Source organism: Lemur catta, chromosome 10 (assembly GCF_020740605.2).
Source record: "Lemur catta isolate mLemCat1 chromosome 10, mLemCat1.pri, whole genome shotgun sequence".
Lineage (NCBI taxonomy): Eukaryota > Metazoa > Chordata > Mammalia > Primates > Lemuridae > Lemur > Lemur catta.
The window spans coordinates 37,273,557-37,289,209 of NC_059137.1; the positions used below are offsets into that span (position 1 = coordinate 37,273,557).

Below are 15,653 nucleotides of genomic sequence, written 5' to 3' on the forward strand. Positions count from 1 at the left end.
TTGAAAATAATAAAAATAATTTATTAACAGTGCCTGACACATAAGTGCTCAATATTAATGATCAATAAAAATAGCAATTGTTATTATGATGGAAGTCCCATGGGAATGAATTATCTATATAGTTGTCATTTGAGCTTTCATCTTCATCCTGTCCCCAGAAGTTGACCTTCCTCTTCAGTTTAGAAATAGAATTCAGACTCCATTGCTTCTGCGAAAGGAGGGGAGCCATGCCTAGATCAGAACCATCTGCCTCCCCACTTTAGCACATCAAGGGAAAGTAGCAGCTTTGGAGACCTAAAGCTCTTGGACCTCTCAAGACCAATAAGATGGAGATCAGCTCTGTGGGAGGATGCCAGGCAGGCCTGGGAGGCTGATGGAAGGTTGGGTAAGGTGAGCCTTCCTGGGAGCCTAGCAATATCCAGCTGGTAGTCTCAAAGGAGGGGCAAGAGGAGTGCATTGAAACCCACAAGGCAGTGCCCATCCTCTGCCTGTAACATGCATTTCATGGCTGGTACTCTGAGTCCCTCTCAGATACCAGGACAGGAGCCGGTAGAGTGCACCGTCCTCCAGCATAACAGCAGGGAGTGCAAGACAGCTTCCCTCTGACCTTTACAAGCTGCCTAAGGGAAGCCATTAGCAAAACTCATGAGTAGCACCTTTCAGGAAACACATCTGGATTTGTTTCAGTCTCTTTGTGAAGGCGTTGACTATATTTTCTTAAATAAGAAGCAGTGTGTTCAAGAAATTTTTCACAAAACCTTGTACACAAATGGTCATAGCAGCATTATTCATAACAGCCAAAAAGCAGAAACAATCTAAATGTCCATCAACTGATAAATAGGTAAATAAAATATGGTATATTCATACAATGAAATATTATTTGGAAATAAAAACAAGTGAAGTACTGACACATGCTACAACGTGGATGAATTGAAAACATTATGCTAAGTGAAAGAAGCTCATCACAAAAGGCCACATAATGTATTATCCCATGTATATGAAATGTCCAGGCCAGGTGCAGTGGCTCACGCCTGTAATCCTGGCACTCTGGAAGGCTGAGGCAGGAGGATCGCTTGAGGTCAGGAGTTTGAGACCAGCCTGAGCAAAAGCGAGACCCTGTCTCTACCAAAAACAGAAAAATTAGCCCGGTGTGGTAGTGCGCACCTGTAGTTCCAGCTGCTCGGGAGGTTGAGGTAGGATGATTGCTTGAGCCCAGGAATTTGAGGTTGCAGTGAGCTATATTGATGCCACGACACTCTAGCCTAAGCAACAAAGTGAGACTCTTGTCTAAAAAAAAAAAAAGAAAGAAAGAAAGGAAGGAAGGAAGGAAGGAAAGAAGGAAGAAAGGTAGGTCTACAACAGGTAAATCTACAGAAACAGAAAATAGTTTAGTGGCTGCCTAGGGCTGGAAGGGATGGAGGATGAGAAATGAGAGCAAAGAGCTACAATGTTTCTTTTGGGGAAAGTGGAAAATGTTCTAAAATTGATTGTGGAGATAATTGTACAATCTGTGAATATACTAAAAGCTATTGAATTGTACACTTTAAATGGCTTAATTGTCTGGTATGTAAATTATATTTCAATAAAACTGTTGGGAAAAAAAAACCAAAGAAAGAAACTAGTATCTCCAGGGAAGGGGACAGGGTAGAAAGGGAGGTTTAATTTTCATTATATTTTCATTGTTTTTTTTAATCTTTTGAAATTTGTATCATGGGTTTCTATTATATATTCAAAATGTTATACATATATTTTTTTAATTTTTTAAAGAAGCAGCGTAATGTTGCTTTGGAGTCAGACAAACTAATTTAAATCTTGCTTTGAATCTTGGTTGTGTGAGTTTTGTAATTTGTTTTATATAATGTAATCTTGGTTTTCATAAAATGAAAATAATAGTTCCTATATCAAAGAAATGTGAGGGTTATATCAGATATTTTACGTAAAAGACTGAATATAAGACCTGACACTGTACACAGTAAGCATGGAACAAATGAGTCTCAAAATAATGAAATAAAAACATGCATCGCTTCCACTTTAGCTCAGAATGTACTCAGAAATTCTCTTCAGTCCATACCCACAGGAACTGACCTTGCTATGGTCAAGAACAGTGTTGTCCCCCATAAAGACATGCCACATATTTGTCTACCAAGTGAGAACTCACCCACACCACGTGTACTAGAGGAAGGTCCTTAAGGGATCACCTGCCTGCCCAGCTCTGATGTCAAGAGTTGCTGAGACTGGAGCCTGTGTGGGGCTTCCTCCCAGGCAGGAATGCGGGGCTGGGGGTGTGGAGGGGCCAGGCCAGCTCTTTCTTGTCCAGAGGGGAGTTTGTACTCCACCCAGATGTCTGACTGGAGGGAAACCCAGCTTCTAAAGACCTAATAGTTTATGTTAGTAAAAAAATGTCTCATACATATTGGAAAAGTATTTGTCCAACCAAATGATTCATTTCAAGATTCTTGAAAAGAGTGGCTCTGTGGGGCACTCAAGACACTGCAATCGGTAAAACTGCAAGGGAGCTAAATAAAGAAATTTTAAAAATCTCTGGAAAATTCCATGTAAAATCCCAGGATTCCAGCAAAGGACCTCAGTTTAAAAGTGATCTCCTCTAGAATAGCTGAGAGGCTCTTGCAACATACATAGGAAGCCGTTGCCACTCCCAGAGGCCCCTGCCCAGGAGGGGATGACTTACTTTGAAGCTGTACCTGACAATGTTCTGGGGTGCATGTGGGTTGTTGGCTGTCAGAATCCGGGTGAACTCCTCCTTTAACTCCTGAGGGACAGAAACACCAAGAGGGTCATACATGTAAGCCCCCCACCTCCTCTGAGGTTTAGAGGGATGCCCCAGGGTATCAGAAGCTGGGTTCTGTGCAGGCTCCCAATCAGTACATTGAAGAACAAGACTCTGAAGCTGGAGGAGGTGGAAAGAACAAGGATAGGAGGCTACTCACTCACCGCATCAGTCAACTCCAGCTGGTCAGGGGGTCTAACTGTGGCTCTGGACTGGGTCCATTCATCTGTCCCTTCTCCAACTTCGGTCCCTGAATCTTCATCCTGGACAAAAACCTCACATGAGGGTCAGGAGCACCTGATCTGCTTGGACAAGCAAGTACGGCTTCAGGAAACCCCTTCATTTGCAAATCCTCTCAGAAGCCAAGCTCTGCCCCTTGTACATAGAATCCAAAATGTGTGACTCATGGAAGAGTCTAAAGGAGCTGCTCAGGACAGAGTTTTCTGCCTGAAAGATCATGGCCACTTCCACCCTGGAGGTCAGGGCTTAGCTAAAATATTGTGATGGGCCTTTGGCTCTAGTAGTGGGACCAGAACTGGCTCCCTCCTACTGCCTTCCATAAAGCCCAGAGGCCAATGTTCAGGGCCAACTGCCAAAGGCAGGGCTCTATGCAAAGTGGCTTACACATCAAGAAAGGACGCCAAGCTGTACTTCAACTCTAATTTATATTTTACCTTCCAGTCTGCCACCGTAAGGCTACCCTGAGATCAATATTCTCTGTACTTAGTCACTTGAAGCCTCACATTCCCTCACATTTGGAGAAAAGAAAAATCAAGGACTAGAAGTTTTGCCTTTCCTTGGTAGATAGTTAAACACCTTGCCAAAGTGGTTCATGACATATTTTTTTAAATGGTCACTCTCACTAGCAATCAAAGATATGCAAAATAAAACAATGCATTTTTTTGCTATAAAATTGGCAAAACTATAAAACAAACAACCAAATAAAATGAATATCCAGTGTTGGTGAGGTTTTGGGAAAACGGGAACCCACAAATTAGCACAACCTATCTAAAGAGCAATTTGAAAATATTTGAAATAGTTACAAATATTTCAATTTGAAAACAGCCTAATAACTTTATATTCTTACCCAAATTTCTACATGTAGCAATTTATAACAAGGAAATAACCAAGGACATGCCCAAGATTTGCAAGTATGGATATTCATTAGAGGATTGATCATAATAGTGATAAAGGAAACATCTATATGTCTAACAATGTGGCATAGTTGAACAAATTATGGTATGGCCTTAAAGAACATAGAGTAAAATATTATGCAGAAATTTCAAATGATGCCATAAAAGTATATTTATTAGCAGTGAAAGACATTCTAAATATTTTATGTGAAAAATAGGTTATAAAATAACATATACAGTTTGATTCCATTTAAAAATAAATACGTGTCATTTTTATATATGGATAAAAATATCTCAGAGGATATAACATCACATATGAACTAAAGTTATTCTAGGGTGGGAGGCTTAAGGGTGATTTTTAACATTCTTCTTTTAGTTTGTTTGAATTTTCTAAAAATATGTAAATAGTATTTTCAACAGAAAAAGTATTTAGCATCTTGATGAGAGACTGTGGTGGGCTCAGCACTTACTCTCTTCCTGGTTCCTCTGCCCATGCTGGTGCTCTGAATGAAGAACAGAAACAGAAGGTAAGTCAAAAGTGAACAGACATGGAAATATCATAAATGATATCACATGGAGGCTTCTGCCCAGGGACCTCACAGACAAAGGACATAGAGCTTTCCCCAAGCCTCAGAAACAGTCTCCGTGACACTCTAAGTGGTAATGTGTTCTTCTTAGCCCAGCCAAAGAGGTCCTGTACCTGAGGCAACCCCGTTTCACCATCAGTGGGACTGACCCATGAAGAGCAACCAAGTAACTTAGCACTGGGAATTTCTTATTTGCAACTAGTTCAACAAATATTTTTAAAGCATATTCTAAGTGCTCAGCCCTGTCCTAGGCAATAAGGGGATTTCAAAGGCAGATTATATTCATAAACACTTGTTTGGAATGAATATTTGCTCTTTATGAGCAGGTGCTTTTATGTGCTTTCTACACTTCTGTATCTCCAGCAACTAGAACAATGCTCAGAACATAGTAAATGTTCAAAATACTGAATAAATGAACGAATGCCATCAAACCCATTAGTGTTCATGACCCTGGGAAAAGTGTCATTTCTCTCTGGGCTTCAGTTTTCTCATCAGTAAAATGCATAGGATTGGATGTGATGACCTTCCACTTCTAACATGCTTAAATTTTATGTTCCCAAGTGCAGCATGCTCAATTTAATTTGATAAACATTCTATTTATGTGTCAGGTGCTAACTTAAGCAGTGGGACAAAGACAAAGAAAGATGAGGTCCCTATCCCAGTTTGCTCATGGTCCATGGAGGACAGATTAGTGTGGTCAATGCTCATCACTCACTCACTCACTATGTGTTCCTTTGAAAGCCAGTTCTGTGGCAGCAATAGAGATGAGTGTACACAGGGGATGATGGAAGTGCACAGGGGCACCTACCCAGCCTGGGTTGCACAGAAAAGGCTTCCAGAGGTGGCCCTGTCTTAGCTGGGTGTCAAAAGACAAGCATGCATTGTCTAGGTGGATAAAATGTTTTTCAGAAGGAGAAAGCATCATGTACAAAGGCAAGAGAATAACAGTGACAGAGACAGTAAACTGTTCCACTAAACAAACAAACAAGAATTCCACCTATACAGGAGAAATAGGTGTTTCAGATGATCAAGCTCAAGGGAGATCAGTGGGGCTGGAGACGCGAGGGGTATGGGGGCTCTTGGAAGGAGCAGCCTAGAGCACTGAAGGAGGGGTCAAAGCAGCAGAGGAGCCAAAGGGCACACATTGGTGGCAGCATGGCACATTAGAAAGAGGCCTCTGTTCCCAGCTCTGTCACTGACCACGGGTGTGATCTTGGGGAAGAATTTGAGCCTTGGTTTCCCAAATACAAAACAAAGGAGGAGTTAGACTAGATGGGCTCTCACGACTCTGACATGGTAGGGTCTTTGGGAGAGGCTTGGTGGTTGGAAGGGCGGAAAGGGAGTCCAGAGGAAGAGAAAAGTATGTCTCAGCTTGGGCAGGGATTGTTGCTGGTGGGGTGAGCAGCAGGATTCAGATTTCTGCCAGGTTTCCAAGGTTTCCAGTGATGGGAACCCTTCTCTGAGGCCAAGCCACATGAGCCAGAAAGCTGCTTTCCTTTGAAGAGCCTCTGATCCCCAAGGTAACAGGATGGAAGTGTTACAACGTGCAAAAACTTTCCAGCCCACATCAGAGCACTGGAGGGCCAATCCCAACTCAAACCACCAGCCTTAAATAGAAAACGAGATCCAGTTACCACTGCCCCCTGTAAATATGTCTGTAAAACATTTATCTGGCAATAAAAGAACTGACAAGGCAATTTGAGTGTAATTGTTTTTGGCAGTTGGAAATATTTCAATTAACACACTATAAAAGCCACACTATAATAAATGCAAAACAGGCCAATGAAATCAGCTACAGCCCTGACTTCCCAACCATGGCAAAGTAGATTGAATGTCAGGCTGCCACTTTGGGCCCCTGGTCTTCCAGAAGGAGAAGCTTGAGACAGACAAGATTGAATTTCTAAAAGGCTTTTTGATGGCTCCTCCCAGAAGCCATCAAACCATGGGAAAAGAAAGCCCAAACTTCCTCCCCTGGCCCTCAGAACTCCATCATCTGGCTCCAAGTCTCCATTCCAGCCTGTTCTTCCACCTCTCATGTGCTAGGAGTTTGGGGTACAGTCCCACAAGTCCCTGAGCCTGGCCTGTGCTTTTCTACCTCTCTACCTTTGCTGTTATTATTTCTCTTGCCAGGAATGCCATCTTCCCCTTTCCCCTCCCTGCTCCCACTATCTCTACCTAACAAAACTGCCCAATTAGCCTCTGCTAGTCCTTTATCTAACTCCTCCTGACATGTTACCACCTTTCTCCTACCTACCTCTACTCTTCCTTTCCTCACTTTGAGCAAGGCTACCCTCTACCTTCCACCACGAAAACAAGTACTGGCTGTTGTGAAATGAAGGATCAAATGTATATTCAAATAGATACTGTTTTCCCTGGGTTTGGTCCACGGAAGGGGGCAATGTCATGAAAGAAGCAGAACACTGCAGTACACCTGGGAGGCAGCTTGACAATTCCAGCAAGACCCATCATTCTTGGGCTATTGACAAAAGACGGTCCTTTTCTCCTGGATAAGTCATTCTATTTGGCCGAGGGAGGATGTCTATGACAGAGTGAGCCAAGAAGAGGAAATCCACCCAACCCACCATGGCAGACAACTTAGCCCTGGTGATCAATGGGACAACAGATGTCCCAGTCTGAACTCCTTCACAGTTGAGCATTCTTCTATTCTCATTGTTACAGATCCCTGTGTGAGCACCATGAGGGCAGGAACTGTGTCTTATTCATCTTTGGACCACTAGCACAGAGCCTAGCACTTGGATGGAGTTCACCTCTCCTTATAAAGGTCACCAGTAACAACTCTGCTGTTTAGTTGTCACCTCTCAGTTCTCTTACAGGATCTGCTGTTGCTGAGGGCTCCCTGCCTCCTTCTTGAAACTTATCCACCTTCTTTTCCATGTCACCTATCTCTCCAATGGCTCCTTCTCAATATCCTTGATCCCTCCAGGGCTATATGCTTGATGCTCTGGTCTTCTTATCCTACACACTCCCCTTGGGTACTCTTCTCTGCTCATAGCTTTATCTTCCATCTTTTGGTAAAGCTCAAACCTATTTCTTCAGTTTAGACTTCCCAGAATCTCATATCCAAACAGATGACTACCTTACAAACCAACCTCATTATGTTCTTTTTTTCACCCCAAACTGCCACTTCCTCCAGTATTCCCTCAAGTGCACCACTATCTATTTAGCTATCCAGGTTGGAAACTGGAACTACTAATATTAAAGATGTCTGCCTTTTCTTCACCCTCTCATTAGCATTGTATTTCAAAGTCTAACAGTTCTATTTCTTTAATATCTTTCATAACTATCCTCTCCATTTACACCCCCCTAATTCAAGCTTACTGTCTTTGCCTAACTATTAATACATATGATCTCCCTGACTCCAGTCTCTTTCCACTCTAATAATTACATCATTACCATCATTTTCAGCTACTGAGCACTTACTATGGGCCAGTCATTTACTAAGCTATTTATGCACATTATCTCATTTAATCTTCACAACACCCTATGGGGTAGGAGCTATCATTATTCCTACTTTACAGATAAGGAAATTGAGACATAGAAAGATCAAGCAACTGACCCAAAGTTGACCAGGATTTGAACCCAAACTCTTAATCACTGTCTATAAATGATCTTCTTAAAACACAAATCTGATCATGTTACTCTCCTGTTTTAAAGTCTCCAAGAGCTCTCCAGCCGAAGCTCCCTAACATGGTACCTGCCTCATTTCCTACTCTTTCTCTCCCACAGCCACACTCAGACACTTACAGTTCTCCCAAAGCTTACATAGGAAAGAGCCAGGTAAGCAAGGAGACTGGGCCTGTGTGCCTGGTGGTCAGATATGCTCCCTGAGCCTTGGGCAGGCGCCAGTGGCCACCTAGGAGGGGCTGCCCACATAAAATGTCTCCTATCTTTCTCAGTGTTCACAAGATTTCTTTCCTGAACCACTGACATCACTGCATCTTGCTCCCTTCCCTCACTACTACCAACCATGATGTCTGCCTGCAATTAACACTCTTCTGTCAGGCCAGCCTCTGCGTGGGTCCCATTACCCCACCCACATGCTGCCTCTCTGGGCCTCTAACTGCCTTGTTCTTCCAGCATAGTTTTGGATTATCCCCTTGGCTCAGCACACTTTTGGATGATATTTAGGTTAATATCCCTCCTAGCTTGGCCCAGCCCTCAGTACTGTCCCTTTCCATAAGCAGCCCTCAGTGCAACCCCACTCAATCTGTCCTAGAACATTTAAGGAAGCCAAAGGGCAGAGAGTGGGTCCCAAAGAAGTCTGGAAAACTGTGGAAAGGAGCTGAAAGAGAATGAGATAGCTGACAAGCAACATTCTCGTGTACAGCAGTGACATACCAAGAGCACATGTTTGAAGTCTATTAGCCTGGCACGATCTGCAGAGGGGATAGGGGAGGGAGGAGGCAGAGACCAGTTGATCATCATCACCATCCTGGCTGCAATCTAGTGAGTGCTGACTAATGTCTAGGCATCCTGCTAGGCATTGTACAATCATTATACCCAATATTCACAGCTTCCTTGCAATGAAGGTAAAACTGTTCCCATTCTAAAGACGAGGATACTGAGAATGGTTCGTATCAAATGACATGGTCAATGGAAGGATACACTGAAAACAAAAATTCTGGTCAATGTAATAGAGGATTATTATTACCAGTTACTGGGCATTTATCTGCATTTAGACCTGTTTTAGTTAATGACCCACTGAACAGTGTATGTGATCTGTTTGTCCCTGAGCATATTTTAGGGCTAAATAAGGAGATAAAAATTATTAAGCTGTTCCCCATTATTAATATAAAGATATAATATTTTAAAAATGAGTATGTGATCAGATGAAGCCATGGAGCCCAACAGGAGCTTTGAAGTCAATCATACCTGGGTTTGAGTTCCCACTCTGTTACCTGCTAGTTTTATGACCCTTGGCAAGTTAATTGTCTTCTCTGAACCTCAGCATCCTTGTCTTTAAAATGGGCCTCATAATGACACCCTCCCAGATAATCATAGGCTTGCCATGAGGATTAAATGAATCAACGCACATAAAGTACATAATGTGGAGCATCTTATGTGCACCTGGCCAGAGTGTGTGCCCAGTAAATGATGGCTGACGGTATTACATTCCCATTTAAAGACCCTGCTCTGCCCTCAGCCACAAAAGATCTGTGTGGCCCTTTGCCTACTAGGAAGCACCCCCCGCCCCCGCCCCAGGGATGACTAGAGTCTTCAGCAGCTTACATCTCCATCCAAAAGTTCAATGCTGAAACATGATTGTTCCTGGAAAGAGGGGCTCTTCGAAGCATGCAAACCCACAGATGCTGCTTCCTTCTTCCTGGGGCCCAGGAGACTTTGTTTACCATTTCAGTTGTCTTGGTCCTTATTTTAAAACTCACTAACAGGTTTCCATTAAGCTAAATTGAAACTAAATACCTCACCAGCTTGTAGTTTCTGTTTCTAAAAGGGTAAAAGCTCTTAGTCCCAAAGGAGCAGCAATTCCCCAACAGATCTTCCTCCAGCTACACTGAATACATTTCAAATTCCCAAGCCTAGTGCAGTGTCTAAAACTCACAGAAGGCACTCAATAAGTGTTTGTAGTTGAAAGAGATATCAACATACTTAAACAGTGGCATACAGGGCAAAAACTACTATCATACATTGTTGTGGGAGTGCCAATTGATGCAAACTTTTTCTAGGGTAATTTGGCAATATTTACCAAAATTTAAAATGCATATACCTCTCAACTCAGCAACTCCACTTTCTTGAATTTTTCCTATAGAAATACTCACACCTGCATAAGATGTATGTACAAAACTGCTTGCTGCAGCATTATTTGTAATTTTTTTTTTTTTGAGAGAGAGTCTCACTCTGTTCTCTGGGCTAGAGTGCTGTCGCGTCAGTCTAGCTCACAGCAACCTCAAACTCCTGGGCTCAAGCGATCCTCCTGCCTCAGCCTCCCGAGTAGCTGGGACTACAGGCATGCGCCATCATGCTAATTTTTTGTATATATTTTTAGTTGTCCAGATAATTTCTTTCCATTTTTAGTAGAGACGGTGGCAGGGGGGTTTTGCTCTTACTCAGGCTAGTCTCGAACTCCTGAGCTCAAATGATCCTCCCGCCTCGGCCTCCCACAGTGCTAGGATTACAGGCATGAGCCACCGTTCCTGGCCTGTAATATATATATTTTAAATTTTTTTTTATTTATTTATTTATTTTTTGAGACAGAGTCTCGCTCTGTTGCCCACGCTAGAGTGCTAAAGTGCTGTGGCATCAGCCTAGCTCACAGCAACCTCAAACTCCTGGGTTCAAGCAATCCTTCTGCCTCAGTCTCCCAAGTAGCTGGGACTACAGGCATGTGCCACCATGCCCGGCTAATTTTTTTCTATATATATTTTTAGCTGTCCAGATCATTTCTTTCTATTTTTAGTAGAGACGGGGTCTCGCTCTTGCTCAGGCTGGTCTCGAACTCCTGACCTCGAGCCATCCTCCCGCCTTGGCCTCCCAGAGTGCTAGGATTACAGGTGTGAGCCACCACGCCCGGCCTGTAATATTTTTTAAATGAAAAACTCTAAATATTCATCAATAGAGGCCTAGTTAAATAAATTAAATAATATAAAATAAATTATTATAGAAATTCAATGATAATATGCATATTTTTATAAGAATGACTATTGTACGTGGTGACTATTGTAACAATGTATTGTATTCTTAAAAATTGCTGAGAGTAGATTTTAAGTGTTCTCACCACAAAAAACTATAATTATATAAGCTAATACACATGTTAATTAGCTCAATTTAGCCATTCCACAATGTATACATATCTCAAAGTGTCATGTTGTATGTGATAAATATATACAATTTTTATTTGTCAATTAAAAATAGTATATTATTTTTAAAATAAATAAAAAGAATGAAGTAAAACTTTATGTATTGTTATGGAGAGCTCACTAATGTATGTTGTCAAATAAAAAAGCAAGTTATAGGAATAGATGCTCTATCTATTTATTTTATGAATATGTGTGTATGTGTATCTGCATATACATATAAAATTTCTAGAAGAATATAGAGAATCTGTTGACAGTGGTTTGTCCAGGCAGTGTGGCTGGAGAATCATGGGGTGGGGGATTAATATTGTTTGCCATATACTCACTGTCATGGTTTTAATATTTTTAATGTGAATGTGCACTACTTTTATAATGTGAAATACTAATTAAGAATTTAAAGATGCTATGTAGCCAAGGAAACAATCATGAGAGTGAATAGACAACTTACAGAATGGGAGAAAATATTTACATGCCATACATTCAATAAAAGGCTGATAACTAGAATCTATAAAGAACTCAGGGCCAAGCGAGGTGGCTCCCACCTGTAATCCTAGCACTTTGAGAGGCCAAGGCGGGAGGATCATTTGAGCTTAGGAGTTCGAGACCAGCCTGAGTAAGAGCGAGACCCCATCTCTACTAAAAATAGAAAGAAATTAGCCGGACAACTAAAAATATACAAAAAAAATTACCAGGGCATGGTGGCACATGCCTATAGTCACAGCTACTCGGGAGGCTGAGGCAGAAGGATTGCTTGAACCCAGGAGTTTGAGGTTGCCGTGAGCTAGGCTGACGCCACAGCACTCTAGCCTGGGCAACAGAGTGAGACTGTCTCAAAAAAAAAAAAAAAAAAAACACCTCAGGCAAATCAGCAAGAAAAAAATCAAACAACCCCATTAAAAAGTAGACAAAGGACAAGAACAGAAACTTTTCAAAAGAAGATAGCCTAATGGCCAATAAACATATGAAAAAATGCTCAATGTCTCTAGTCATCAGGGAAATGCAAATCAAAATCACAATGAAATATACTTAACCCCAGTGAGAATGGCTTCTATCAAAAAGTCCCAAAACAACAAATGTTGGTATGGATGCCAAGATAGGAACATTCATACATTGCTGGTGGGACAGCAAACTAGTATAACCTCTATGGAAGTTGTATGGAGATACTTCAAAGAACTAAAACTACTATTTGATCCAGCAATCCCACTACTGGATATTTACCTAAGAAAAAAGAACATTCTATAAAAAAGACATCTGCACTTGAATGTTTATAGCAGCACAATTCACAATTGCAAACATGTGGAAACAACACAAGTGCCCATCAATACATGAGTGGCTTAATAAAATGTGATATATATATACCATAGAGTACTACCCAGCCATAAAAAAATGGGGAACTAATACCTCTTGTATTATCCTGAGTGGAGCTGGAGCCCATTCTTCTAAGTGAAGTATCACAAGAATGGAAAAACAAACACAATTTAATTGGTACTAATCAATCAACACTTATGTGCACATACGGAAATAACATTCATCGGGGATCAGGCAGGTGGGAGGGGGAGGAAGGGATGGGTATATTCACATTTAATGGGTGTGGTGCGAGCTGTCTGGGGGATGGGCACACTTGTAGCTTTGACTCTGGCGGTGCAAAGGCAATTTATGTGACCAAAGCGTTTGTACCCCCGTAATATTCTGAAATGAAATAAATAAATAAATAATTTTTAAAAAAGAATTTAAAGATCAACAAAGTACATTTAAAGAAAGTTTTTCTTTTCTATCAATACAGTGTTAGCACAATGCTCAGGTTGCAGAAAAAGAGGATACAAGACCAGTTCCATGCCTCTCTGGAAACCCAGGAAGGCAGAAGCCAACTCTGTAGGATCCTTCCCATATAAGGCAGCAGGAGGCAAGACAATATAGAGCTCTACAGTAAGCCTTGGCTAGATTCCTGGCTCTACTATAAATTATATGTAAGACCTTGAGCAAGGTGTTTAGTCTCTAATCTTCATGCTCTTGTCTGTAAGGCAGAGAAAATATTAGTGCTCCTCAGAGAATTGCTGTGGGGATAAAATAAAACAATGCATGAAGAGCACTAACTCAGAGCCCAGCACACAGTAAGCCCTTAAGTGCCAGTGGCAGTACAGACTTTGTGGTTGTTGTTATTTTTATTATTCCATCATAGTCTGCCATGCAAGGTAATTGAGTCCCTTTCTGAGGGCATATAATGAATAACTATAAAGTGTGTTGTCTAGGTCCAAAGAAGTCTTACCACAAATAAGCCTGAAAATCTCAGGGTGTCACAGCAGAGGGATGACAATAAAAATACTTTCCATTTATACAGCATATTTCAGTTTACTAAATATTTTTTAATACATAATCTCAATTGACCCTTAAAACAATCTTCTGTGGATGGATTTTGTTAAATCTTGTCAATGTTTTTTTCTGAGTCTATTGAGATGTCATTATTATATGATTTTTCTTCTTTGTTAATATGAAGAAATGCTTTGATTTTTTAATGTTGAGCTAACTTTGCGTTTTTGGGATAAGCCCTATTTGGTCTTATATATTATTCTTTGTATATACTGCTGCAACAAATTTGTTAATATCTTGTTAAGGAGCTTTTTGCAGTTATGTTCAAGAGGGATATCAGTGTGTAATTTTCTATTTGTGTAATAGCTTTTTTTAGGGTTATGCTGATATTATAAAATGAGTTGGGACTTGTTTCTTTATCCTTTATTTTCTGAAAGACTGTGTAAGACTGGTGTTATTTATTCCTTACATACTAGATACAATTCATCAGTGAAACTATTTGCACCTGGAGTTTCTTTGTGGAATGTTTTTAAATTATGAATTCAATTTCTTTAATAGGTATGGAGCATTTTCCATTTCTTCTTGTGTCAATTAAGATAAATTGTGTTTTTCAAAAAATTCATCCATTTCATCAAAATTGATGAATTTATTGGCATAAGGTTGTTCATAATATCCTCTATTATCCTTTTTAATGTCTGTAGGATGTATAGTGATATCTCATTTTTCATTCCTGATATGGCTATTGTGCTTTCTTTTTATCTTGATAAGCCTTGCTATGTTTTATCAATTTTATTAACCTATTCAAAGAACCAACTTCTGGCATTGTTAATTTTCTCTATTGTTTTTCTTATTGTTTCTCTGAAAAAATAAATGAATGAATCAATGAAATAAATGGAATCAATGAAACCGATCTTGCTTGTACTACTTTGGATTTAATTTGCTTATCTTTTTCTATATTCTTAAGGTATAAACTTAGAACATAGATCTTAAACCTTTCTTCTTTTCTAATAAAGCATTTAAAGCTATAAATTTTCATTAAGCAAAATCCTAGCAGCACCCTACAATTTTTGATGTTATATTTTCGTTACCATTCAATTAACATATTTTCTAACTTCCTTGGATTTTTTTGACATATGGTTTATTTAAAAGTGTTATTTAATTTCTAAATATTTGGAAAGTTAGCCAGGCATGGTGGCTCATGTCTGTAATCTTAGTGCTTTGGGAGGCCGAGGTGGGAGGATCATTTGAGGCCAGGAATTCAAAACCAGCCTGGGCAACATAGCAATACTCCATCTCTAAAAAAAATGTAAAAATTAGCTAGGTGTGGTGGCACATGCCTGTAGTCTCAGCTACTCAGGAGGCTAAGGCAAGAGGATTGCTTGAGCCCAGGAGTTCAAGGTTGCAGTGAGCTGTGATCATGCCACTGTACTTGAGCCTGGGCAACAGAGTGAGACTCTGTCTCTAAAAAATCAACAAATATTTGGAGACTTAAAAGATATTGTTTACTTCTGTTTTGTTCAAACTATTCCTGGCATACCAAAATTCTTTTTTGGCATGGATGGATGTTGAATTTGAATTGAATTAAAATCTGTAGGATTTTAATCTTTTGAAATGTATTGAGGCTTATTTTATATTCCAGTATGTGGTTGATCTTTGTGAACATTCTACCATTATTGTATGTAATTTTCATTTTGCAGTTCTTGAGTGTAGTGTTCTATAAGTATTAATTAGGTTAAGTTGGTTAACAGTATTGTTCAGATCTTCTATTAAATATATCTCTCAGTTACCAACAAAGAAATGTTAAAATCTCTTATTACTGTGGATATTTCTGTTTTCCTTTTTAGTTCTGTCAGTTTTTGATTCACATATCTTGAAATCCTATTAGTAGGTGCATACACTTTGTGATTTTATGTCTCCCTCTTGAATTGACTCTTTATCATTATGAAATGTCCCTATTCATCTCTGGGAATACTTCTTGTCTTGCAGCCTACTTTGTCTGATAATA

The 15,653-nt window shown here is 40.2% G+C and overlaps 1 protein-coding gene across 3 annotated transcripts in view; it reads right to left on the reverse strand.

Moving 5' to 3' along the window:
* Window positions 1-15,653, reverse strand: part of DNAI1 (dynein axonemal intermediate chain 1) — a 59,485-nt gene that overhangs the window by 34,030 nt on the left and 9,802 nt on the right. For all 3 annotated transcript variants that reach the window (XM_045562944.1, XM_045562946.1, XM_045562945.1), the window contains exons 2-4: window positions 4,392-4,424; window positions 2,953-3,051; window positions 2,690-2,770 (exon numbers count right to left, since the gene is read on the reverse strand). In XM_045562944.1, coding sequence (XP_045418900.1) covers window positions 2,690-2,770; window positions 2,953-3,051; window positions 4,392-4,424 — 213 coding nt within the window. The remainder of the gene's footprint in view (window positions 1-2,689; window positions 2,771-2,952; window positions 3,052-4,391; window positions 4,425-15,653) is intronic.